Below are 27,286 nucleotides of genomic sequence, written 5' to 3'. Positions count from 1 at the left end.
TTCTCTCTCTCGTAGATACCAGAACACACACACACACACACACACACACACACACACACACACACACACACACACACACACACACACACACACACACACACACACACCGCTCGGTGGTGCAGTGGTAACGCTCTCGCTTGCCAACTGGTGGACGGGAGTTCGCGCCTCGCTCAGGTTGCGAAAAGTTTCACTGACGAAGTGGGTGGTTACTGTCCCCCTTGAGCAAGGGGACGGGTGTGTGCGTGTGTGAAGGCCACAGCCTTGCCCTTAGATCGGACTATATGAGCTCTCAGCTCCCTTCCGGGAGGGTAAAAGCTGACGATCACGACCATCAAGTGATCCTGACCGACCCGGTGAATTACACACACACACATTCTCTCTCTCTCTCTCTCATACCTGCCTCTTGTCTGGCTTTAATCTCCAACCCCCCCCCCCCTTTTTTTTTTTTATCTTTCCACTCTTAAAAATCTTACAGTAGTTAATCACTGCCACTGCCCAATCTCTCTCTCTCTCTCTCTCTCTCTCTCTCTCTCTGTAGGTATATAATGTAATGTAATATATGTATGTACGTGTGTCTCATCATCACTACCACCATCACCTAACTCCCCCAACCCTCCCTCAGGCAACAGAAGAACAGCGTCCGTGCGATCCGTGGGCTACTCCGACCTGTTCGTGCTCTCCAAGAAGGACATGTGGGACGTCCTGAAGGAGTACCCGGCAGCACGCGTCCGTCTCGAGGCCATCGCCGCTAAGAGGCTCGAAAAGTACAAAAAAGCACCCCTGGAGAAAGGTGAGCTGAGGGTTCGCTAGGGCTTCGGTTCCTGCTTCGAACTTTTTTTTCTGGATTGGCTCTTTTCTGAATTTTCAAAACTATGGCATGTTTATTATAGTCAGAAGTAGAAGTTACATATACTGTCCTGTGAAAAAAAAAAAAGAAAAAAATCAGACCGTGGATTTGGAGGGATTTCGGTTACTGCTTCGAACTTCTCCTGGATTGAATCTTTTATGAATTTTGAAAACTGTGGCATGCATATTGTAATTTGAGTTAGATATTTTATTGACGAATTTTTGAATAAGAATATAGCAGTGGGTTCGGCGGGGTTTCAGGTGCTGCTTCGAACTTTTTTTTTTCTGAGTTGACTCTTTTCTGAACTTCAAAACTGTGGCTATATGGTTAGAAGTTACATTTTCCCCTCCTTTGAAGCCCTGATAAACACACAGGATTCAGCAGGATTCAGTTGCTTCGAATTTTCTTTCTGGATTGACTTTTTTCTGAATTTCAAAGTCTCTCTCTCTCTCTCTCTCTCTCTCTCTCTCTCTCTCTCTCTCTCTCTCTCTCTCTCTCTCAATCCAACTACGTCAAAGAACAATACACTTTCAGTTCATCTTCAAGAATTGGATTATAATAATATAAAGTAATTCTTGGCTGGTAGGTGGATTTCAAAATGCTGGATTACTCAGAAAAATAATTATATATGGTGCATCAGTATTTTTATTCATTTTATACATTAAGAGTGCATGACGCCTGGTGGTTTAGTGGGTTCAGACGCTCCAACCGGATGTGGTCTGTAAGGGTTTCTATCTGAGGGGTGGCTGGGTCTTATTGCTGCTCACATAAAGCCACTCAGGGACAAGGGAGGCTGGTCACCCTCGCCTAAAATGCTGGGTTTGATGGGGCAGAAAAAAGGATGGTGGTGGTGGTGGTGGTGGTGGTGATTGCATGAAATATTGTTACAGATATTAAAAGAAATCAATTTTTATTAGCTCAAAATTTACCACTTCAGTGTTTACATATCACAATTTTTAGGACTTAGGTTTCAAGAGTACATCACGTTTATAGAGCATGTTTTTTTTTTTTTTTTTTTTTTTTTCGATCTCGGATGCTTTCTGGAATTTGATGTGCAGTATTTGGCCATTTTAACATGTTTCACTAAAGTCTGCAGGTTTTTCTTACAGCCAACATTACCGTCTTTTTGTAACTCTTGTATGCATTTTGTAATACTGTATATCTTTGTATTGTCTCAGGTCTTGCCCCTGTAATGATGTTTTGTAATGTGGTACTGTATTGCCTGTGTTTCTTATTGCTGTCTCTGTCTCTGTTTAGTGTGTGTTGTATTGTCCCTTTGTATTTCTCTGTATCGTACTGTCGTATTCGTTTGTACTGTAGTGCTCTTGTGTTTCTCCCTTTTGCCCTACTGTATCGTCCCTTTGTATTTTATTGCCCTGTTGTATTGTCCCTTTGTATTTCTTTGTATTCCTTTGTACCTTACTGCTAGGGGTATATATTTCATTTTATTGTCCTATCGTACGAGTATTGTATAGCCCTATTGTATTGTGCTGTCCTTTTGTAATGTGTTTGTAATCCCTCCTTCCCTGCTTGTACTCCTGAAATGTACTCACTCCTCCTTCCCTCCTTGTACTCCCTTTCCTTCCATCCTTGTACTTCCCCATCCTTCTTTCCTTCCTTCCTTCCTTCCTTCCTTCCTTCCTTCCATGTACTCCCTCTTTCTGTACATACCTGCACGTACTGTACTTCCCACCAGTACTATTTTGCATAGTCTTGTACTTTGTAATTAGAGTACGTATTGCCAGTAGACGTACTTAAAATGTACAAATTAATAGCCCAGCACAGAGTCCCTACGCTGTGACGGGGGAGTGCAGGATGGGATTATTGATAGATAGATAGATAGATAGGTAGGTAGATAGATATAGATAGATAGGTAGACAGGTAGATAGATAGATGGGTAGGTGATGAATGGATAGATGTGTGAATCAGTAGGTGGATGACTGAAGGGTGGATGGATAGATAGGTAAATAGATAGATAGACAAACAGATAGATAGATAGATGGTGGATGGACTGAGAGGTTAAGAGAGGGGCAGTAATTTTCAGTCAGCTATCACCGTTTTCTCTCGTAAAAAGTAAAAGAAAAAAAGTCATAAAAACTGAGAATGCCAGATCACTTTCACATTTTCCGTTTGATCTCAGTATTTTTCACACTAGATGGAAGTCACTGCCCCTGAACGTTCTCTCTCTCTCTCTCTCTCTCTCTCTCTCTCTCTCTCTCTCTCTCTCTCTCTCTTTCACTTTAAATATACAGTTGTCCTAGTTAATCTCAAAATAGTTACAGATGTAGGGCAGGTACTCTAATAGGCAGAGTAAAATTGCATAGTAGTAGCTGGCGGGGGACAGGGCAACATAGAGGCGATTTGTTTGTGGCTACCCGTTACAGGATTAAGGCGTCTGGCAATAGATAGGTAGATAGTACCAGGAGTAGTTGCAGTTTGAGGCACATTTGACAGTGAACCCGTTGGTATAACAAGGCAGGTGAAACATTCGGTTACATCTGTGCCACCACGTGAAGGCGTGCCGGGTAAGAGGTGCAGTACGTAAAGGAAGAGTATTTGAACGTGACCTTGAACTGCCATCTCTCCATCTTGTTCTAGAATACGATGCTGGTCACGAAGAAGTGCTGTGGAAAGGATGTGGAGTTGATGTCTTATTCTGCCACTGAGCTATAATAAAGCAAACACGAATATGGTGCTTGTCACGAAGAAGTGTCGTGAAAACTATGTAGAGCCTTAGTACTGTCTTCTGGCATTGAGCTGTAAGAGAGGAACGCTGGAATTTGGTGCCAGTCAAGAAGAAGTGCTGTGGAAGAAATGCAGTGTCGTAGTTTGTCAATCTGCTATTGATCTGTGAATTAACAGTATGGTGCTAGTCACGAAGAAGTGCTATGGAAAGAATATAAGGCCGTAGTACTCTTCTGCTATTCAACTGGAACACGAGAGGAACACAAGAATACGGTGCCAGTCACGAAGAAGTGCAACGGACAGGATATAGGGCCTTTGTCTTGTCTTTTTCCTACCCCAGAGCTACGGGAAATAAGCTGCAAAAGGACGAAAATCTGCGCCAAGTAAAAGTGAAGGGAGTAGAGGCAAATGAGGTGCTTAATAATGCCTGGTGGTCATTATTTCCCGGATAATTAACCCTCCACTCGTCTGTAACCATTTGCAATTATGGCGTCTCGTTATCTGTAATGCCGAGCCGTTTGGAGGTTTGTTATTTTGATCTATGGCCGGAAAGTTGAGAGTTGGACCTGCAGTTTGATGGTCGTGGGATCGATTCCTTGTATGAGTAGGGTAGAGAAGGTTGTGATAGTAAGAGTAAATGCAGGGTGATTCGTAAATAGCGCTGCAGTAGAAACTCACCTGGTGTTGTGTTGCGGGAATGGCTTAGTCTGCTGGTGTAGGCGTAGTTGTGGCAGTGGGAGTTGGAAATAAATAAAGAATACAGGTTAGACTTTGGTAGTGTTGACTAAGCCGTTCCTGCAACTCAGGAGAAATTGCTTCAAGTTGAGACTGAATGATTTTTTTTTTTTTTTTTTTTTTTTTTTTTTTTTTTTTTGAGGTAGGAATGAGTCTTCTTGCTTACTAGTCAAACCCTATTTATGAGGTAGGAATGGGTCTCCATGGTTACTAGTCAAATCACCCTTCCAATCTGACCACACTTGACGAATGAAACTGAAGGAGGTTAGGGATCTTCGTCATGCTAGAACAAACACATACTTTTCATTTGATATCACTGGCAGGTTTGTACTGTTTTTTTTTTTTTTTTTTTTCCCAGGGCTGAGTGTGTGGAAACTGACTTTATTGCTACAGTCCTTTGACTCAGACTTTCGTCCATTTGCGCCTTATTTCATGTAGTTAGGTGGCAGGCTAAGACAATGCTGCGACCCAACATCCTTCCCATAGCACTTCTTCGTGACTGGTACCGTATTCCACTGTTAATGCATTGCTAAAACTCAGAGTTCAAGATCGGGAGATGGTAACTTTAGGTCAAGCTGAAGTAAAAAGTTTTATATATTTTTAAAGCTTTTTTTTTTTTTAAGTATCAGAGTGAAAATACGGACACCTGAATTCTTATACCTTGAGTTCTGAACTGTTATTTGATGGAGAAAGAACAGCAGCTGAGTTCATAAGGGAGGCACAAGAATAATGGTTCTGGTTGAGGTGTTATGCAGGGCAGTTTGTAAATAGCGATCGACTAGAAATTGATGTAGCAGTATCTTTAGTGTTGTGGGGATGGCTTATGTGGCAAGTATGGGCGCGGTTGTGGCAGTGGACGTAGGAAATGAATAAATGATGCCAAGTAGATACTGATAATACTCTGGGTGTGGTTGTGGCAGTGGGCGTAGGAAATGAATAAATGATGCCGGGTAGATGCTGATGATACTGTGGGTGTGGTTGTGGCAGTGGGCAAAGGAAATGAATAAATGATGCCGGGTAGATACTGATAATACTGTGGGTGTGGTTGTGGCAGTGGGTATTGGAAAAGAATAAATGATCCAGGGCAGATACTGATAACACTGCCTGACCCGTTCCCACAACACACAAGATGCCAACAGATGAGTTTCTAGTAGAGCATTGTTTGTAGGATTCCCTGTAGGTTAATCATTGAAAACTTTAGTTCTTTGATCGTCTTAATATTTGGCATCGATTTGTGAATGCTTAATGAGTTTCATGTTGCTTTTAGGTCTGCTCTTGGTGATTGTTATGACCATGTTAGTGGTGTGTCTAGTGCGGTTTTTTTTTCATCTTTTTTTTTTTAATGTTTATTTTGGAGTTTGTTTTTAAGTGTCGTAAAATAAATCCTATTATTAACATTGTATTAAATATCCAGAAATGCAGACTGAGCTTGAGTCAACTGTAACTCAGGACCCTCGATTTTATGAACATGATTTTATGAACATGCCCCTCATTTAACGGACTGTCATGTCTGTTAAATCAGGAACATTTGCCTAGGAATTCAGGACCAGTTGGCAGACGGATTCTCAGTATCCCCAACTTATTTTGGTTCCTCTGTTTTGTAAAGAAATTCCAGTGACTGAATACACTTTTTTTTTTTTTTGTATAAGTCGAGGACAATTGCTCAGGATTTCAGCCAAATACCTGACAGATTCTTAGCGATTCACAGAACAGTTTTTGATTTACAGAGGTTGTTAATTTACTGAACAGTTATCGATATATGGAACCGTTTTTTATTTGTGGAACATTTATCGATATACGGAGCAGTTATCGATTCACAGAACAGTACTTGTTTACCAAATGCCAGATTACAAGTGAGAATTATTGCTTAGATTTCATCATGATAGTTTTGCGTGTTTCATATGTTGAGTTTTCAGTATTGTGAGTGTCCAGAATTGCGAGTGTTTGCTGTTTCGAGTGTTACAAATATTAAGTGTTAGGTATAGTGAATGTTCGGTATTTCGCTTGCTCGGTATTTCAAGTGTTTGATAAATCTAACGTTCGGTAATGTGATTGTTCAATAAATCCAGTTTTGGTGTTTGCATGGTAAGCGTTAGTTTTTGTGTTGCTTTTGTTGGTGTTGGAATGTTGGTGGTAGTTTTTATATGCAGTGTTGTTATTGTGTGTTGGAATGGTAGTGTTATCATTGCACGTAATTATTATTATTATTATTATTATTATTATTATTATTATTATTATTATTATTACTATCATCATTATTATTATTATTAACTTCGGCGTATGTGTTAGTAGTCATAGTCGTAGTGTTAGTTGTGTCCTACTGATGTTAATATTAGTGTTATTTTCACCAGTATTATAAGTCTCAGTATTAATGTTAGCTTTATGTTAAGTGTAATGGTATTCTTAACCCCTTCACATCGAGGACAGGTTATTTGCTCCCACCAGACGATTTTATTCAGTTTCAGGGAGACCTCGTAGTGAAGGGGTGAGAATCAGACTCCATTAACCCCTTCAGGACGGTTTTTTTTACCATCAGACGCTTTTATTCAGTTTTGGGCCGACCTCTCGTAATGAAGGGGTTAATGAGATTTATTTTTAAGTGCAGTCAGTGTTACTCTTAATGTCAGTGTAAATATTTAATGTTAACGGAGCTTATTTCTTAGCGATATTGAGGTATTTTGTGTGGTTGTGTGTAAGTGTTGTTTCTCTCTCTCTCTCCCTCTAGACCCCCAACACCACCACCACCAGCACAACCTCCTCCTCCCGCACCACCCCTCCCGCCTCCTCCCCTCCCTCAGACTCCCTCCCATACCCTCCACTCCCCTTCCTTCATCCCTACCCCCCACTCCCCTTCCTTCATCCCTTCCCCCCACTCCCCTCCCTTCTGTCCACCCCTCCACGTCTTCCTCTCCTCTCCCTTCTCTCCCTCCCCCTCCCTCGTCTTCCATCCCTTCTGCTCCCCCTCCATCTACCCCTTTTGTTGTCTTCTTCCCTCCCTCTTCTCTCCCTTCTTCTGTTCCCTCCTCTCTCCCTCCTGCCACACCCCTTCTCTCCTCCCACGCTTCCTCCACCCCACTCCCGTCATCCCTCCCCCCCTCCATCCCAGTCTTCTCTTTCTTCCCACCCTCCTCACCTATCCCTCCTTCATCCCTCCATTACCCCCTCCTCCTCCATGCCTCCCCCTCTCCCTCCACTTCACCCATCCCCACCTCCCTCCCTCTCTCCATTCCCTCCTTCACCTTTCAGCCTCCTCCCTCTCCCTCCCCCTCCTCCCTCTCCTCCTTCAATTCTTCTACCATATTCTCCATCCCGCTTCCTCCATCTGCCTCTCCTCTCTCCTCCTCCCCCTCCCCCACGCTCCTTCCCCCTCCCAGACCTAAATCCCTCTCCCTTTCCCCCTCCACCCCCTTCCGCCCCTCCTCTCCCCTCCCCACCATCCCAGTCTCCCTTCACTCCCTCCCTAGCACCTCATACTCCCCATCCCTCATCTCCCGTCCCCTCCCCGCCCCCATCTCCTCCCCCTCCTACACATCCTTCCGTCGCCTCCCCACCATCCCATCCTCCTCCTCCCCCTCCCCCTCTTCCTCCCGTCGCCTCGCAACCATTCCCTCCTCCCCCTCCCCCCTCTCCTCCCCCCCATCGCTACTCCTACGCTCTCCCCCGCCCCTCCCCCTCCCCAGCCTCCCCTCCGCCCCCCTGTCCCTGCCCACCCTGTCCCTGTCCCTGTCGCCGTCCCCGCCCCCGTCTATGGCCGCCCCCCCGCCCCCCCAGCCCCACGGCCCCCCGCGTCTGACCAGCCCCCCCCCTGTTGCAGCGGCCCTGGGGAGGAGCAGCTCAACCCCCGGCCTGGTGGAGTCGAGTGGGCGTGTGCCGCTGGAGGAGATGTGGCTGCCCCCCCTCCTCAAGTCCCACCTCCCATCCACACCTGCCTTCACGCCCCTCCCCAGCCCAAGGTCAGTACGGTCTAGCCTCCTTTTACCTTAACTTGGCCCAGATTTTCGTCCATTCGCTGTTGATTTCACGTAGTTCAGTGGCAGAATAAGACCATACACATCCCTACCAAGCCACTTCCTCGTGACTAGCATCGTATTCAAGCCGAAGGGCAGTACAGCACACCAGTCTATAGTCCTTTTCCGTTAACTTGGCCCAGATTTTCGTCCTTTCGCTGTACATTTCACGTAGCTCTGAGGCCGAATAAGACCCCGCTACGGCCCTGCATCTGTACCATGCCACTTCTTCGTGACAAGCATCTTATTCTAGCATTAATCTCTTGTTGCAGCTCACTACTCACTACTCTCGCTCATAACAGCATCACAGTATTTTCCTTCTTCTTCTTCTTCTTCTTCTTCTTTTCTTCTTTTTTTAAATAACGAAAGCTGTGCACCTAATATTTCCAGCGACATTTACTCGAAGCAAGACACCCCATCTGGCCAGCTTGGTTTGCCTTGTTTTGCCATCACGTTTTTCTTTTTCTTTTCTTTTCTTTCTTTCTTTCTTTCTTTCTTTCTTTTCATTTCTTTCTTGTTTTTTTTTTTCGCTGCTTTTCTTTGCGGACGCTGCTCTCCATTCCATCAGGCTCATTTGCTTCATACCAAGATCTGTGTGGATGTCCCGTGGCCGCTGTGACGTGAGGTTGTGGGTGTTGGCAAAGGTGCTGTGGTGGGAGACTTGCTTCATCGTTATTTCCTTCGTCTTCCTTGTTTCTTCTTCCTCCTCCCCGTTCCTCGTTTCCTTCCCTTCCCCGGTTTTGCTTACTTATTTTGGGTGGGTTTAGTGTACTTGCTTTAGCCTTGGCCTTTTTTTTTTTTTTTCATTGCACTTGCTTGTCTTTATGCCGGCCGATGTTGTCCTTTGTCCTTGCTTCCTTGCGCAGTTTAGTCATCTTGTTTTTTTTTCTTGGACATAATCTGTTTTTGGGGAGGGTTTTTAGTTTTTGTTATTGTTTTTACGTGTGTTTTGTATAATATCCATATATTCATTATTTATTATTGCTTGGTTTACTTATTTATTTGTATTTTGTTTCTGAACCAGAAGAGATTGAAAAGATTTAAACTCGTCTGCCTGTGTTCTCTGGTGTCCTGGGACGCCACTTGGTGTTGTCATGAGGGGCATGTTGTCATGAGGGGCAGTGGGTGGGTCCATGCAAGTTGTCACAGTCCTGGATGCAGCCTTTGTTTCTCTGGACGTCCCATGCAATGCGTCCTGAAGGTTGCCATTTTTAAACATTCTGGTATAACTTTTAACACATCGCCATATTGGCCCCACGTTAAATCCAAGTCTTTCTGGCCAGGATATTGTTTCAGGTTTCAAGAGACAACTGAACGTTTATTGATCGTGTGGACCCAGAGGTGTAGGCTAGCCACCTACCGTAACCCATCGTGTCTTAACGTGGGTTGCAGGGGTGCTGATAAATGCCACTTGGAACAGTACACCTTGATATTTTCTGTCTCTTCACCAAACGTTATCTGTGTGCACCATTAGGCAGTTGCCACACGTAAGGCACTACTTCTTTGATACTGGAAAGAAAGTTTTTGCTATGAAGAACTGAGCTTTCCATCGCCATGCTTTCAAGGCAAAGATGCTGCCGCCTCACTTCATAGAGTGTTTATATTACTGTGCAGTGAGGTGGAAACGAGCAACAATTTCTTCTCTTCCTCACGTAAGCGAGGTGACTGTCACGTGGAAAAATCCTAACTCATATGCAGCGCTCCACTTTGGTCAGGCTGTGTTCCTCCGAGTGTGTCTAAATAACTTGGCTGAAAATTTTGCAGTGGTTTTTCTCTCTGTCCTTTGTAGCAGACAGTATTATCCATTTGAATGACCTCAGCTTGTCCTTATAAGGCGTGAGTGCCAACGATATTTGTTTCTCAGGTGGGAATGGAGAAGCATTTTTGGAAAAGTCCTCACATTGGAAGTGCATGAAGAAAATGTAGGAGACATTCCTATTTCATACGAAAAGTTATGGGAGGAGACAATTAGTCCCTTGTTCATAGACAGCATTTTTTCTCACCTTTCACAACCCTAGACCATCGTGACACAGCACCTGCCCAGGGACGTTACAGCTCCAGAATGGATCTGGCAGCCTGCCTTGGGAGACATTAGCAGTGATGAAAGCCTGAAGGAGATTATTGATCTGCAGGTGAACCTGGGTCGTCAGACAATATTCTGTATAATTACCCCTATCAGGCATCCAATGTGATCAGTTGGTAGCGTGCAGTGGATTGATGGGGACAGCGTTGGAGATGGTAATTTCAGCCTCTTATCTGCATGAGAAGAAACTCTCCAATTTGCTCCCGATCAAAGCAAAAGTTTTGAACTGCCTTCACTTTGAGCTAGTCCTGAACATGAGGGTACCTCTGGCCTACACAATGCTACAACATAAGGTGAAATCCTGTACCTGGGTATCCGACGGACTGTTCGAGATGGAGCAAGACAGTAAAGAATTTGCAGTCGAAGTGGTCTGTATTCCTCCTTTTCCCCTGTAAGTGTAGCTCATCCCGACTACGTACTTGACTTGTGGCGTGCTATGGTGCCCTGTTTGCAGCAGAGGATGTGGGATGTTGGTGGGGAGGTTGTTGAGCTGAGCAGGAAGAGTCTGAATGTAGACTTGAAAATAAAAGTAAAGATGACTGAAATTATGTTTACAGACACGTTCATTCCTTTCCATTAAAAATAGATGAAGAACTAATATATGTTAAGGAATGCACATGCGTAGAACAGGCAGTTCACACGGCCCCGGTTCATGGCACCGAAATCAAGTTAAAAACAGGCATAGGATGGAAGGCTTTCAGTAAATTAAATGCCTACGCAAAGGATAAAGAACTCTTTGTCGAAGGAGACATATAATCAGTGTGTCATGCCTGTATTAACTTACGGATCGGAATGTGGAGTCAAACAAAATATTTCGAATGTAGACATGGGAGTGCACAGAGAAGAATGGCAAGGCTTATGTTTGGGGTCACGGAAAGAGATAAAAGAAGAGATTCTGGGATAAGAGAACAAATGAAAGTAGAGGATACAATCACAGTAAATAATAATAATAATAAAAAAATGGATGTAGGCAGATCGTATCCTTCGTAAAACTGATAGAGATGGACAACCAGGAGAACTGAGTGGCAGCCCAGAGAGAGAGAGAGAGAGAGAGAGAGTAGGTGAAATAAACAGAGAGAACGAGATGGAGAGGTGAAAATCGAAGACATAATGGGATTGGATGAAACAGGCTGATATCCGAAAGGTCAGAGTGGAGAACGATGGGAGAGGCCTTTGCACTGCAGCGGACTAACTCAATCTGCTGCTGCTGATGATGATGATGATGAATACCGGTGTAGGTTGAATGGATGAATATTATATCGAGGTGGCCAGGGATGGACGGAGAGGTGTTATGAACATTGTTTGGCCATGTGGAGAGGATGGAGAGCGAAAGATTAACGAGGAGAGTGTACATGAGTGAGGTGGAGGGGGGGGAGGGAGGGGAAGGCCGAGGATGAGATGGAGTGGAGAGGTATATGAGAGAGAGGGAGTGTGAACTGGGAGCAGGGCAGTGGGATGGCGTTGGACGGGCGATTATTTTGTCTGTGGCCACCCCCTGACGAGATCGAGGCGTCTGGCAATAAATAGATAGATAGTTTGTAGATAGTGTCAGAGGTCGATATTAGTCTGTTCTTTTTTTTTTTTTTTATAATTAGCAACATTTTTCTTTCTGTGATGACTCTGTGTGATCAAACGTACTCTCTTTACAAATATACCGTTACGCCCATTAGTTTCTTTACACTGTCTGCAAATCCTGTCAGGGCCTGGTGGGGTGTTGGTAATTTTATCATTGGTATTCACTAGGGTGGAGGCGTAGGTCATTAGCTCCGAACCCCAGAATTTAAAAAAATTATTCCCAGTAATTATATTCTTAACGCAGCCAAATTTTAAGATATTACTTGGTGGTACAGGGTGGGAATAAAAAGGAAAAAAAATGGAATATTGACAGGTAAAAATTATACTATTTTTACTCAGACTTGGCCAGACTTGGCCCAAAATTGCCATCTCTCCATCTTGAATGCCATGTTGTAGCAAGAGGTTATCACTAGAATATAATGCTAGTCACAAAGAAGTGCTGTGGAAAGGATGTAGAGCCGTAACATTTCTTTTCCTGCCACTGAACTACGTGAAATAAGCTGCAAAAGGACGAAAATCTCGGCCAAGTGAAAGTCAAAAGAGTATTGGTGAAGTTGGCAAACTTATGGTCGGGTCAACTCTAGTATTCCATTCCATCTGACGCCAGACGATTTTATTCAGCTGAGAGTGAATCATAGCAGCCTGAGACGATCAAGTGGTTGCTGTTTTCTCCCACCATCCACTCACTCGATGTAGTGCTGCAACCAGGTGACTGTGCGCTCCTTATCAAGACAAAGGCCCATATTCTCTTCGATTAAGGAAGCTCCCAAACACCTGTTCCTAAGAGATTCATTTTGCTTATTACACCTTGCCGTTCTCTTACATAAATCATTATAATATCATCATACTCTGCATGAATAACATACAGAGCGGTATTGGACAACCATATTCAAAAATAAATTGGTAAGGATGAGGTGTTAGGGAGTTTCACCGACGAGTAGTAACCATATAACCAAATGACGCCTGGTGATCTAGTGGGTTTAGGCGTTCCGTCCTGGTGGGGTCCGTCAGGGTTTACATCGTAGGGGTGGTTGGGGTCTATTGCCGCCATAATGGTACTCAGGGGCGAGGGAGGCGGGTCACCCTCGCCTTGAATGTCAGGACGGAGTAGCCTAGCCCCAGCCCACAGCGATCTTGATGGGGTAGAAAAGGATTGGATGATAAATAGATAAATAAAGATACGGAGGTGTAAGTAGAGATAGATAGATAGAAGGATAGATAGACGGATGGATAGACAGATAAAAAGAAAGATAGGAGGTAGATAGACAAGTCGATGTAGCACCCGTCTAGCAACAAACTCTCATCTCTTTTCTGTCCAACTCTCTAATGCAAGAGCTAACCGTTACTCCCAGACCTTCATTTATGCAACAGGTCAACTCTGGAACTGTCTCCCTCTGTCTGTATTTCCCACTTCCTATGATTTCCAGTCTTTCAAACGCAGTGTGTCCAGGCATCTCGAAATGAACTGATCTTGAATTTGGCTCTCTTCTGTATTGTTTTTGTTTTCTCTTGGAGGGAACAGTTTGTGGGCTTCTGGCATTTGGTTCCTTCTTTCTTGCATAAAAAAAAAAAAGATAGAGATACACAGATAAATAGATAGCGATAGATAGATAAAAATATGAAAATGTATTAGAAATAGGGTTAGGATGATGATGATGATGATGATGATGATGATGACGTACTGTATAAGATAATGATAAGGCAGTATAGGGTTATGTACTGACCACTGTATCCAGCACTGCCAGTCTCTTTCCCTCTGTCAGTCCAGCGCCCTACCATCTTCCATGGAGGGAGAGTGATAGTCAGAATTAACCCTACCCCATGTTGGCCAAATACGAACTGGGAAAGAGTGTCTGTAAGGAGAGAAGCACTATTACTCCGACTTGATAATAAAACCACATCCTATTGCTGAGTGAAATAACCCTGTCTTCAATATGGACAGTGGGTATTAGCGCCCAAGGAGTGACATGAGAAGGTGGTGGATGTATGAGGAGTGGTGGGATTCAGGGAGCGAGCTACCTAGTCTATGCCAAGGGTAAATAAAAAACTAAATAAGTACATAAAAGTTCGCATTTGCTATTTGTTTTCACTCCAACTTGGCCTAAAATTACCATCTCTCTATCTTGAATTAGTTTGTGAGGGTCGATTAATATTAGAATTTAGTGCTCGTCACGAAGAAGTGCTATATGAGGAACGTAGTGCAGTAGTATCGTCTTTTTCTGCCAGTGGACTACGTGAAATAGGCTGAAGGACGAAAATCTGGGCCAAGCTAAGGTAAGAGAGAGAGAGAGAGAGAGAGAGAGAGATTATTTCCCAGAGTATAGAACGTAACTACTTTCATTCAGTTCAGTGGTGTTTTTGTGGCTGAGGCGAAGGAGTAGTGAAGATGGAGCGCTGCAGGATAATAATAATAATAATAATGATGATAATAATAATAATAATAATAATAATAATAACATTAATAATTAACCCTTCAATCTGATGGCCTATTTTATTGTTGTTACCTCCAGACGATTTTACTCAGCTTTGGCGGGACTTTCAAAGGGTTGGATGTGGAGTTCAGGAGGTTTGCCCGCGAGTTGTATAAATAATCGTGTGGAGCAGGAAAGAATGAAGCCTTTAAAGTACATCATTGGACTGAAAGGGTTAAGGCTGTCCGTATTTTCCCCCTTATTATATGTTTATCTGTTGCCTGAGTTCCGTATTATCCCTCCTTTTTTTCTTCTCTTCACTTTGTTCATAGTATTCGCCTCGACATCCCAGCCATCTCTCTCTCTCTCTCTCTCTCTCTCTCTCTTTCTGGACAGCATTTCCCCACCACATCCGCCTCCTTCCTCGCCACCATCTTCCTTCCGTTTGTCTTTCTCATACCCTCTTGATTTGCTCTTGCTCTCCTCTTCTCTTCTCGTCTCTTCTCTTCACTTCTCTTCTCTTCGTTTTTCCCCTTCCCTTCCCATCCCTTTCCTTCCCTTCCCTTCCCTTCCCTTCCCTTCCCTTCCCTTCCCTTCCCTTCCCTTCCTTTCCCTTCCCTTCCCATCCCTTCCCTTCCCATCCCATCCCTTCTCTTCTCTTCTCATTACATTACATTACCATCGACACTTTTCCTCCATACTTCACTGATCCTATACTCTTTTTACTCTAACTTGGCCTGAAACTGCCATGTCTCCATCTTATGCTTTCCCCCCCCCCTCCCCAAAACTTGGCCTAAAATTGCAGTCTCTCCATCTTATACTCTTTTTACTCTAACTTGGCCTAAAATTGCCATCTCCCAAACTTGAATGCTGAGTTGTAACAAGAGATTAACACTAGATTATGATGCTAGTCACGAAGAAGTGCTTTAATTATGTTGTAGAGATCATAGCGTTATCTTTTTTCTGCCGCTGAGCCACGTGAAATAAAGTGCAAAAGGATGAAGATCAGGACCAATTTAAGGTGAAAGGAGTATAGTAATCGCGCCACTAACAAGCATTATATTTCTCTCTCTCTCTCTCTCTCTCTCTCTCTCTCTCTCTCTCTCTCTCTAATATAATGTGGCTTGAGTCTGCTTCAATACAGGTGATTCACACATTCTTTCTCTGACAAGTCTTCGGTGTCTGTATCAACATGTCAGTTTGATTTTCTGTTACATCATTTTCATCTGATTATGACGGGAACTGGATAACGACGTTTTGAATAAGGGTGAGTGCAGTGACCTTTAGACTTTCCTAGAGGCGGTATATTAGGTTGTGTGCATTTCCTTGTCTCTGTTTACCTGGCATGTATCACTCAGATCCAGTCAGTGGCGTGGCAGGTTTCTAGTGTAAATCTGTTATTACACCTTAGCATTCAAGGTGGAGGGGTGGGTATTTTAGGCCAGGTTAAAGTGAAAGCGGTATTGTTGGTCTGTCTATGTATTGCTATGTCTGTGGTATCTGTTCTTTGACAAAACATTCCATCACTGTAAACGGGACTTGAACGGATATATTACCAGCTCAGACGTTTTTTCACAGTTATAGGATGAAGGTGATGATAATGATGATGAACGGACACAGTACCACATCTTACGTTGTTTCTTCATCAGTATTTATGAATTATGGCTTAAAATTCCATATCCAATCACCTGTTCTTATCACGCGCCATTTTTCCGTATTTTATCTGTGTCTCTTTATACTGCCAGTCACATTTGCACCCACCCTATTTATTTTGTGGGAAATAGAAGATGGTCCATATATAGCGCTCCTCTTCCACTCCGCCTGCCGATTTCATTTGTGTTTCGGGGACGGCTTACTGTTATCAATGTCTGCCCTGCATCATCTTTTATTTCCATCTCCCATAGCGATACTCACGCCCACACCAGCAGACTGAATTATACGTTTTATCAGCGTCTGTGTAATATATATATACCTATTTATCTCCAGTCTTCTCTTATCCCTCCCTCTCCGTCTTATCTATCTATCTATCTGTCTATATATTCCTCACCATTAATCCTTATATTCCTCACCATTAATGTGTATATTCCTCACCATTAACCCTTATAATCCTCACCATTAATGTGTATATTCCTCACCATTAATCCTTATATTCCTCACCATTAATGTGTATACTCCTCACCATTCCCCTTATATTCCTCACCATTAATCCTTATATTCCTCACCATTAATCCTTATATTCCTCACCGTTCTCTCTATATTCCTCACATTCCCTCAATATTCCTCGCCATTCTTCCTATGATCCTCACCATTCTCCTTGTATTCCTCGCCCTATATTCCTCACCCTTCACCCTTATATTCCTCACCCTATATTCCTCACCCTTCACTCTTATATTCCTCACCCTGTATTCGTCACCCTTCATCCTTATATTCTTCACCCTATATTCTGCACCATTCTCCCTACATTCTTCACCCCATATTCCTCACCCTTCACCCGTATATTCCTCACCCAATATTCCTCACCCTTCATCCTTATATTCCTCACCCAATATTCCTCACCCTTTATCCTTACATTCTTCACCCAATATTCCTCACCCTTCACCCTTATATTCCTCGCCCTGTCTTCCTCACCCTTCACCCTTATATTCCTCACCCTTCACCCTTCTATTCCAGGCCGCAGACGCACCGATCACAGACGCTGGAGTCGGAGAGGCTAACGATGGAGTCTGCATTGAGTGACTCCTCCTCTCGCCACTCCCCCGATGACCCCACCCCCATACACCACAACCCCCACCACCAGCCACTCTCTGCAGGTAACCACGAGCCTTTTTCTTTCTTTTTTTTTATATTTGGCAGCTTATTTATCTATTTATGTCTGTCTATCTGTCTGTCTGTCATTTACTCATTCATTTATCTATCTGTGTATTTCTTTCTGTCTGTCTCTTATTATTCATTTCATTTATCCACACCACCAGCCACTATCTGCAGGTAACCATATTTTTTTTACATTTTGCAGATATATTTATTCATTTATTTATCCGTCTGTCTGTCTGTCTTTCTATCTGTCTATCCATCTGTCTATCTGTGTATCTTTTTGTCTATCCATCTATCTATCCATCTATCTATCTTTGTCATTAGTCATTTCATTTTTTATCCACACCACGAGCCCCCCTATTTCCAGGTAGCCAAGCTTTTTAAAATATTCTGCTTATTTATTTATTTATCTATCTATGTGCCTACCTGTCTATCTATCTATCTATCTATCTATCTGCCATTATTTATTTCTTATTTTATCCACACCACCAACCACTGTCCGCAGGTAACTTGATTTTTTAAAAGGATGTTGTGTGTTTCATTCATTTATTTACTCAGTTATTTGTTTTATTTATTTATTTATTATCACACCAGCCCCTGTCTGCAGGTGAGGACACATTTGCAGGATTTATACCATTCGAAACAGGATTTTTTTTTTTTGGGGGGGGAGTTCGAATAATTAATGTGGCTGATCTACCCTTGTTTTTGGCAATTCAGATCTTGTTGATGTTGCTATTTGAGTTTTTTTTTTATTATTGCCTTTTTTTACTTTTCTCTTTTACTCATTAGGTTTTTATTTTGGTGGGGGGTTCTTCAGACTTGTTTTGGGCTTTTTGGATCTGTTTTTCTAAGGGGGACATTTGAACCCCCTTTTTTTTTAGGTGTTTGAACCATTTTGGCCGTTCGAACCCTTCCGGTATTCAGACAGGTTATTGGCTTTTCCTAGTTTTGTCTTTTCCAACCATTCTTTTTGCCAAATTTAACTAATTATAATTGCTATTTGAACCTTTTGGGGCGACTCAAGAATTTTTGGGTCCTTGGAACATTTATTTTCCCTTTTTGAACCTTTTTTTGGCTATACGACCTTTCTTTGATTATTTCGACTTTTTTTTTGGGGGGGGGATTTTCATTTTCCCCCCTCAGGCTCCTCAGGTGTATAAAATTATGTTGTTGGCTATTTGTACATTTGATTGGCCTTTCAACCTTTTCGTTTTTTCATACTGTTTTTGTTATTCACTTTTTGGTATATATTTATTTATTTATTTATATTTGTATTTATTTCATTATTTTTATTTGTATTTATTATTTTTGTTAGTATTTGTATTTATTTATTAATGTATTTTATTCATTTGTATTTATATTTATTTTATTTATATTTTTTTCATTTGTTTTTGTAATTTATTTGTTTATTTTTTATTTATTTATACTTGTGTTTACATATTTATTTATTTATTTATAGTTTATTTATTAATTTACATTTGTGTTTCTTTGTTTATTTATTTACTTTTATTTATTTATTTATTTATTTATTTTTGTATTATTTAATTACTTATATTTATTGATTGATTTATATTTTTATTTATTCATTTATTTTTGCTGTTCGAACCTTGGATTTCTCAGTGACATTCGAGACAGGTTTATACTCGCCATTCCAAAGTTTTTATTTTGTAGTTTTATCGTGCAAAATTTATCTTCTGTTTTATTGTCAGCTCAGAAGGCAGCGCAGAAACTCTCGATATTATCACTCTTTCTTTAACTGCAACTTAGTCTGCCCCCATCATGTAGTGTTATATGACAGAGTAATCAGGAAAATATATGCAGAGAGAGAGAGAGTATTTTCAGAGTATTCGGGGAAGTATTTTTAGAGATACGGAAATCAGGAAAATATGTTGAGAATAATCAGGAAAGTATATTCAGAGAGAGTCATCAGGAAAATACTTTCAGAGACACGGTAATCAGGAAGGTATGTTTAGAGACGGAGTAATCAGGAAAATATGTTCAGAGTAATCAGGAAAATATGTTCAGAGTAATCGGGAACGTACGATCATATTAGTCCTGTGCTGGTTCAGACTCTAGATGTTGAGGTTACCAGTCCACCGCTCCACCACTCAGCCACTCCGCCCTTCTCCACTATAATAAAGTTACTGCCGTGCTGTTCTTTGGCCTTCAGTGTGTAATCCTGGTGGTGTAGTGGTCTCAGGCACCTGGTGGGGTAAAGAGTTGAAGCCACAGGAGGTGATTGAAGGTGTTTTGAAGATGTGGTAGTAGTAGTAGTAGTAGTAGCAGCAGCAGCAGTAGTAATTACAGCCTCAGCCTCATCTGAACGCAAACTCAGTGGACTACAGGCCGAAGGTGCTTTTCGTCTGCAGTTCACTATCCTCCTGTCAGTGAATAGGGATGAGACTGAGGGATGTTTGTATAACCGGGCAACGCCACCGACCAGTTATATTCACACCTTACCTAGTTCAGGATACGGAGCTCAGTGATTAAACACAACCTAGACTACCTTTGATACATTGTCATCAAAATATGCTTATATAGAGCAGTAATTGTCATGTAAGTCGACTTTTAAAGACTCTTTTACTGATGCTGACTTAAATAACCGAAAACTATCTATCTATCTATCTATCTATTGCCAGACGCCTCAATCCCGTTTGGGGTGGCCACAAACAAATCGCCTCCAAGTCGCCCTGTCCCCCGCCATTTCACTGCCCTGCTCCCAACTCACACCCCCCTCTCTCATATACCTCTCCACCCCATCCCTCCATCTCATCCTCGGCCTCCCCCTCCCTCTTCCCCCCTCCACCTCACTCATATACACTCTCTTCGTCAGTCTTTCACCCTCCATCCTCTCCACATGGCCAAACCACCTAAGTGTGTTCCTCATAACGCTTCCTATCACTTCCACATCCACACCACAACGCTCCTTTATATCCTCATTCGTCAGCCTGTCTCTCCACGTGACTCCACAGGCTCCTCTTAAATAACTCATTTCCACTGCTCTCACTCTTGACTTGTGTCCTTCCAACAATGTCCAAGCTTCACTTCCGTACGTTAGAGTTGGTATCACAATACTGTCATGTAGTAACTTTTTCACTTCCATGCTCACTTCCCTGTTTCTTATCACTGCTTTCAAGGAACCAGCAACCTTTCTTCCCTGCTGTACCCTTTCAAGCACTTCACTCTCCAAACCTCCATCCTTACTCATCACACTACCGAAAACATTACTCTCAAACTTTAAAATTTTTATACAAACCTCTAATGAAGCAAGAGATTCCCTCAGCCAGTAAAAATCATACAGTGGTAGCCAGTAAAGCATTTCGGTACCTAAGTGAGCCCTGTCGTGCTGAGGTTATATTCAGTCCAGTCAGACCATAACAAATGTGGGCGATTGTGTGTGTGTATGCACCAACGCAAGATCGTGCTAGAAGAGTGAGAGAAGAGTTCTGGACAAATGTAGAAGTGTGCATGGAAAAGTTTGGAAGGAATGAGAGAGTGTTTTTGATTGGTGATATGAATGGTAAATTTGGGAATGTGAAGGTGGATGGAATAGTTGGTGAGTGGGGTGTGCCTGCTGAGGTAGATGAGAATGGGAGTGCGTTAGTGTACATTTGTGCTGGGAGGGGGTTGGTGATAGCCAATACCCTCTTCAGGCATAAAATGATCCACAGGTATACATGGCGAGTGATGAGAAGGGTGGGTGGTGAACTGAGTGAAAGGAAGGCAATGATTGATTATGTGTGTGTGTGGATGAAAGGATGCGAAGATGTATATTGGATGCAAGAGTTTATAGAGGTTGGGGGAGTGGACTTTCTGACCACTACTTGGTGGTGGCCAGAATTAAAGTTCAAGTAAGATGGAGGAATAGAAGAAGGGAAAGACGAGAGGAAGGAGTAGTTGCAAGGAGAGTGGAAAGGTTACAAGAGGATGAGAAAAAGGCAGAGTATAAGAGAGAAGTGGAGGAACGATTGGGCAAATATGAATTGGAGCAGATGGGGGACGTGGAAGGTGTGTGTAGAATATTTACAGAAGAAATATGTGCAGCATGTGATGTGGTGTGTGGAAGGAAGAGAAGACGGAGGGGGTTGCAAGGAACAGCGTGGTGGACTGAAGAGGTGAAACGGGCTGTGGCACAAAAGAAGAAAGCATACAATGAATGGATGAGAAATAGGGGCGTGGAAGAAGTTGAGAGACGGAAGAGAGAGTTATATGTAGAAAGAAAGAGAGAGGTGAAAAGATTAGTAAGAGAGAGTAAGAAGAGAGTGGATGAGGAATTTGGAAGGAATTTGAGTGTAAAGTGGAGGGACTGTAAGAAAATGTTCTGGAAAGAGGTGAAAAGAGTAAGACAGGGTGGAAGTGAAGTTAGCAGGGGAGTGAAAGATAAAAATGGTAGATTACTAGTGGAGAAGGGAGAAAGTGTGAGCAGATGGAGAGAACACTTTAAGGAATTGTTGAACGTGGAGGATGGAAGTAATGCGAGTATAAGTGGCTGGGGAATGGCTGGGAGAAGGAGGGACGTGAGAAGACAGGAAGAAATCAGTAGGATAGAAGTTGTGGAAGCAATGTAAGAAAGTTAAATCAGGGAAAGCCCCAGGAATTGATGGAGTGTGTGGTGAAATGCTGAAGCATGGGGGAGAGATAGTAGTAGAATGGATGTGGAAGATGTGCAGATTGGCCTGGGAGGAAGGTAGAGTCCCGGAGGATTGGAAGTCAGGTATAATTATTCCCTTGTACAAAGGAAAAGGGGAAAAAGAAGTGTGTGGTAATCATAGGGGCATTTGTCTTCTTAGTATAATAGGAAAAGTGTATGGTAGGATACTTATTGACAGAGTTAGAGAAAGAACAGAGAAATTAGTTGGAGAAGAACAGGGAGGCTTTAGGAAGGGAAGAGGTTGTGTAGATCAGATATTCATTCTCAGATCTTTAGTGGAAAAGTTTCTAGGGAAGGGAAAGAAGTTGTATGCGGCTTTCATGGATTTGGAGAAAGCATATGACAGGGTGGATAGACTAGGATTGTGGAAAGTGTTAAGAATATATGGAGTAGATGGGAAGTTGTTGAATGCTGTGAAGAGTATGTACGATGGTGCGAAGGCTGCAGTGCGTGTGGATGGTGAACTAAGTGAATTTTTCTCTTTGAAAGTTGGGTTGAAACAGGGATGTGTCAAGTCTCCATGGTTGTTCAATCTGTACATGGATGGGATAATAAAAGAGGTACAAGGTAGGGTAGTGGATGTTGGAGTGGCCCTGGTGAGAGAGGATAGTGTTTGGAAACTCCCTGTACTGTTGTTTGCAGATGATACTGTGTTGTTGAGTGAAGACGAAGGGGAGCTGCAAGGCTTGGTGGATGATTTTGAGAGAGTGTGTAAGAAACGGAATCTAAAGGTGAATGTAGGGAAGAGTAAAGTGATGGTCTTTGAGAGAGGTGAAGTCAGTGAATGTACAGCGAGGTTGGATGGTGAGGAATTGGAAAATGTGAGTACGTTTAAGTACTTGGGTAGTGTGATGAGTAAGGATGGAGGTTTGGAGGGTGAAGTGCTTGAAAGGGTACAGCAGGGAAGAAAGGTTGCTGGTTCTTTGAAAGCAGTGATAAGAAACAGGGAAGTGAGCATGGAAGTGAAAAAGTTACTACATGACAGTATTGTGATACCAACTCTAACGTACGGAAGTGAAGCTTGGACGTTGTTGGAAGGACACAAGTCAAGAGTGAGAGCAGTGGAAATGAGCTATTTAAGAGGAGCCTGTGGGGTCACATGGAGAGACAGGCTGACGAATGAGGATATAAAGGAGCGTTGTGGTGTTGATGTGGATGTGATAGGAAGCGTTATGAGGAACACACTGAGGTGGTTTGGCCATGTGGAGAGGATGGAGGGTGAAAGACTGACGAAGAGAGTGTATGTGAGTGAGGTGGAGGGGGAAAGAGGGAGGGGGAGGCCGAGGATGAGATGGAGAGATGGGGTGGAGAGGTATATGAGAGAGGGGGTGTGAGTTGGGAGCAGGGGAGTGAAATGGCGGGGGACAGGGCGACTTGGAGGCGATTTGTTTGTGGCCACCCCAAACGGGATTGAGGCGTCTGGCAATAGATAGATAGATAGATAGACAGACCATAACGAAATTACATCACTGATGAAGTATATATATATATATATATATATATATATATATATATATATATATATATATATATATATATATATATATATATATATATTTTGCGGTGTTTGGATTATTCTTAAACAGAAATTTTACAGAATATTAAGGTACACCAACATACAAAAGTACAGGTAGACCCAGAAGGCATGTAGTGTCATTGGTGGATTAGCTCACAAGCCCTCTTTGTTATACAGTAATTTATGGAAAAGTATATTTGAAGTGTTTCTTTATGGCCCTCTTGCCCGCAGCCACCACCACCAGCGCCACCTCTTACGACAGCATGGAAAAGCGGACCTCCCCCCACCCCCCCACCTCCCACACCCCCCTCCTGCCCCCCTCCGCCGCCTACACCCTCCCCGTCCCCCCCACCCTTGACCCAGCCTCACACTCACCATCCTCTGACCTGGCGGTGTCCACGGCGCCTATTGCCAAACCAGGTGAGTAGAGAGAGAGAGAGAGAGAGAGTATGTGCGTGCGTGCGGGAGAGAGAATGTGCGTGCGTACGAGAGAGAGAGAATGTGCGTGTGTATGTGCGTACGTACGTGTGATGATGAAAACTGAATCAACTGAAATAAGAGGCAGTGTATGCAGGTAAATAAACAAGCCTATCTCTCTGCCAGCATGTGTACTCCTGGCTCAGTAGCATTACACCTGACTCAGTAGTGTAACATTTGGCTCAGTAGCGTCGCATTTGGCTGAGTAGCGTAGCATTTGGCTGAGTAGCGTAACACATGGCTCCCCCTTAGATCCCCACTGTAAGCCACCCCCATCCCAACCAAGTAAGACAGACACACGTGGTCGAATCAATTTAAAACACCCTTCACCACGTTGACTGCAGGAAGGACGAACTCCAGGGCCGAAAGTAGTGATAAAAGGCAGGTGAGACGGCCAGCCATGAAAGACAAATAAGACAGGGCAAGTAAGATTGATGCCAAAATGCTAAGTTGTGTGAGAGGGCAGCGGCATCACCCTGGCCTGCATGACAACTGAGACATCCCACAACACCACCCAGGATAGAAACACCACCAGTATTGTAGATTCCTGCTTGTGTCTGATGCTTGCCTCCACTTTTGCTTTTGACCCCACCTGTATTGAGATATCTGACAGCTCTGCCTCCCTCCTACATCAGTGGCCGGGCACAACCCTTTGTTCTCCTCCCTGTGCCTAGTTGGGGACAGGTGGGGTGGGGTGCATTGGAGGGGCAGTGGGCTGGCAACCTGGGTGACCGGGGATTGTGTTTCCACGTAGTGGTGTAGTTCAGTATACGGATTTCCTCTTGTCAGATTGTATCATAATTTATCTACTTTTTTCCCCGACATGTAATGAAAACGACATATTAGTGCACTGTTCGTCTGTGGAGATATGTGTCTGTATGAGTAACACCATATACAGTAATGGTATGCGAATGGACCAACCACTGGACGTTAAGGAATGGTTCCCAGACCGACGTTCAGATATACGGTAGTTGTGAACAAAACCAACCTCACATACACATACACCATTAAACATGAGTAGAGGAGAGCCAGCCCACACGGCACAGAATATAAAACAGCTGTCCGCCCTCTCGGACTTTCCATTCCTTTGACTAGTTACATTCAGAACACAAACCGTTCAAGAGACGTCCTCACCTAGTGAAAGCCGTGGTACAGTCCAGCCGCCGAAGAATACTCACAACGAGACGCCCTTCATAGGCTGAATGGAACCGTCTGGTGGTATATTGAATAAAATAAGGCAAACCTGTACTGAAGCAGTTAAGAGGGATGGCATCTGCTTCACTGCCTGAAGTTCTTCGTGTGCTGAGACAGATCTGGTGATGGCGAGATTAAAGCGAAAAAGATGACATCGATTTTAAGATCTTATTTATTTGGAAGAGCTTAAACTGCTTTCCTATGGCCATTGTATGATTGTACATAACATTTTATAAACCGTACCTGTGACCAGCCATAGTCACGGATTGGATAATAAAATGAACAGGATGACTAGCTTTGGGGTCCTCTTTATATCAGCGGCGAAGATCCTGCATTGGAATGGGTGTGTGTATGAGGGAGAGAGGATAACACGAAGGATGAGAGTGTGTGTGTGTGGGGGGGGTGCATGGGTGTGAGTGTTTAAGTGGATGGGTGTGAGTGTGTGGGTGGATGAGTGAGTGTGGATGGATGATTTTGATTGGGTGTGTGGACTATTGTGGGTTGCGATGCGTGAAAGTTGGGTTTAGATGCTGAGATAACCGCTAGCTAAGTCTAACAACACCGAAACCTCCATATGTACATATATAATCCGGATCATACATTTTGTGTATTATTTAAACTGTAATAGTAATAATTCCGACTTTTCTATATAATTTCTGTCCGACCATTATAATATATCTAAAAACGTCTTGCCTTTCGTTCATAGATCCATTAACTCCAACCTTCATTAACTCTCCTCACCCCCACGCTAATACCCACCACCTCTACTGCTAACTCTTACTCACATCTCCACAGTCCCGGCTATCTTTGTCTTATTCTCATCAGCCTCATCACATAGTTCCCACATGTACCAAGTCACAGACCATTTCCCCCTAATAACTACGAGCCTAGCCTAACCAAATCTAACTCTACCAACCACTAATCTGACCTAATCTAACCTAACCTCATGTAACAGTTTAACCAGTTCTAAACAAACCTTATGTAACTCACTTTAACCTAACCTAACCAAACCAGACCTTACCTGACTAATGTAATCTAACACTGTATTTCTTCCGTCCACTAACCCCTCCCCCTACTAACCACTAACCACTAACTTCAGGCGGCCTGGCGGGGTCACACAGCGCCGGTGCCCTTCCCCGAGATTCCGCGTCCCCGCAAGACATGCTGCTGGGCGAGATCCGCAGGCTGAGGGAGCGTCTGCAAAGCCTGGAGGCAGAGAACGCAAGCATGACCTTGCGCCTGAGTCAGCAGCAGTGGCAGGTGGAGAACAGGCTGCACGAGATCGAGCTGCACCTCTGTCCGAACTCCAGTACCGCATCCAGTGGCGATGACAGTGAACGCAACCGAGAGAGTATCATCTAGGTCCTGCGTTGGATTGCGTCGCTGTTTTTCCCCAGCCAAGAACACTAGCTAGGTTTTCACTAAGTCTGAGTACTTGGCAACAACAGGTGATGAACATTATCGAATCCATTACCCTTTGGAGTGACCAGGATAGAGAGTGCAACCTAGAGAATGTCCGACAGGTGTTATGTTGGCCTACGTGTTCTCGTTGTCTCGGTATAAATCTTCCTGGAACCAAGCGTATTATGTGGGTTTTTAGCAGGTGAAGAACATCATTCCATTTTATTACCTTTTTAAGTGGCGATGACAGCGAACGCAACCAAGAGAGTATTATCTGGGAGTTACATTGACCTACATTGTCTCATTGCCACAATATGTATCTCTGCAACCAAAAGTATTATTATCTGTATTTTGAGTAATGTCAAGTGAAGAAATGTATCCACTGCCATTACCTCATTTATTGGTGACGACAGCGACGGCAAAGGTGAGAGTGTTATCCAGGTACTACGTGGCCTGTATAGTGTCTCACCTAGATATCGTCAGGCCCTCAGCAGCCAGGAATATTGTCGAGGTTTTCAGTAGTCCTTTATACCGAGGATGAGAAAGTTAAAATCAGATGCCAGCACGCCTTCGAGTGACGATGAGGATCAGTTCAACCGGAGGAATATGATCGAGCTTTGCATCGGCCTATATAATATCACCATTCCTTCACTAGACCTAGATAGTGCCAGTCCTTGTACAGTCATGAGTATTGTCTAGGCTGTACAGAGGCAAGTCCACCGCTAAAAGTATTGTCAAGGCTGGAATTAGGTCTGTGTTCCAATATCAACTGAGGGCAGAATCCAGGCTCACGGTAGACCTATTAATATGAAGTTTCTGCATAGGCCTAGATTTTCAATTGGCTTACACGAGTAACCAATTCAGTATCGTACCTGTTCGATCGGTGCAGATAA

At 43.3% G+C, this 27,286-nt stretch overlaps 1 protein-coding gene across 1 annotated transcript in view; it reads left to right on the top strand.

Moving 5' to 3' along the window:
* The window catches only part of LOC145404074 (uncharacterized), a 96,952-nt gene extending 70,598 nt beyond the window's left edge, over positions 1-26,354 (top strand). Inside the window, exons 6-10 of the mRNA XM_080275677.1 lie at positions 623-790; positions 8,082-8,220; positions 17,014-17,153; positions 23,553-23,741; positions 26,092-26,354. Of these exons, the coding sequence (XP_080131803.1) occupies positions 623-790; positions 8,082-8,220; positions 17,014-17,153; positions 23,553-23,741; positions 26,092-26,354 (899 nt within the window). The remainder of the gene's footprint in view (positions 1-622; positions 791-8,081; positions 8,221-17,013; positions 17,154-23,552; positions 23,742-26,091) is intronic.
* Positions 26,355-27,286: the final 932 nt, after the last annotated feature.

This window comes from Coenobita brevimanus, chromosome 62 (genome assembly GCF_032717465.1).
Source record: "Coenobita brevimanus isolate Jiangsu-jjx chromosome 62, ASM3271746v2, whole genome shotgun sequence".
NCBI classification, from domain to species: domain Eukaryota; kingdom Metazoa; phylum Arthropoda; class Malacostraca; order Decapoda; family Coenobitidae; genus Coenobita; species Coenobita brevimanus.
This window is presented reverse-complemented; position numbering and strand designations above follow the sequence as displayed.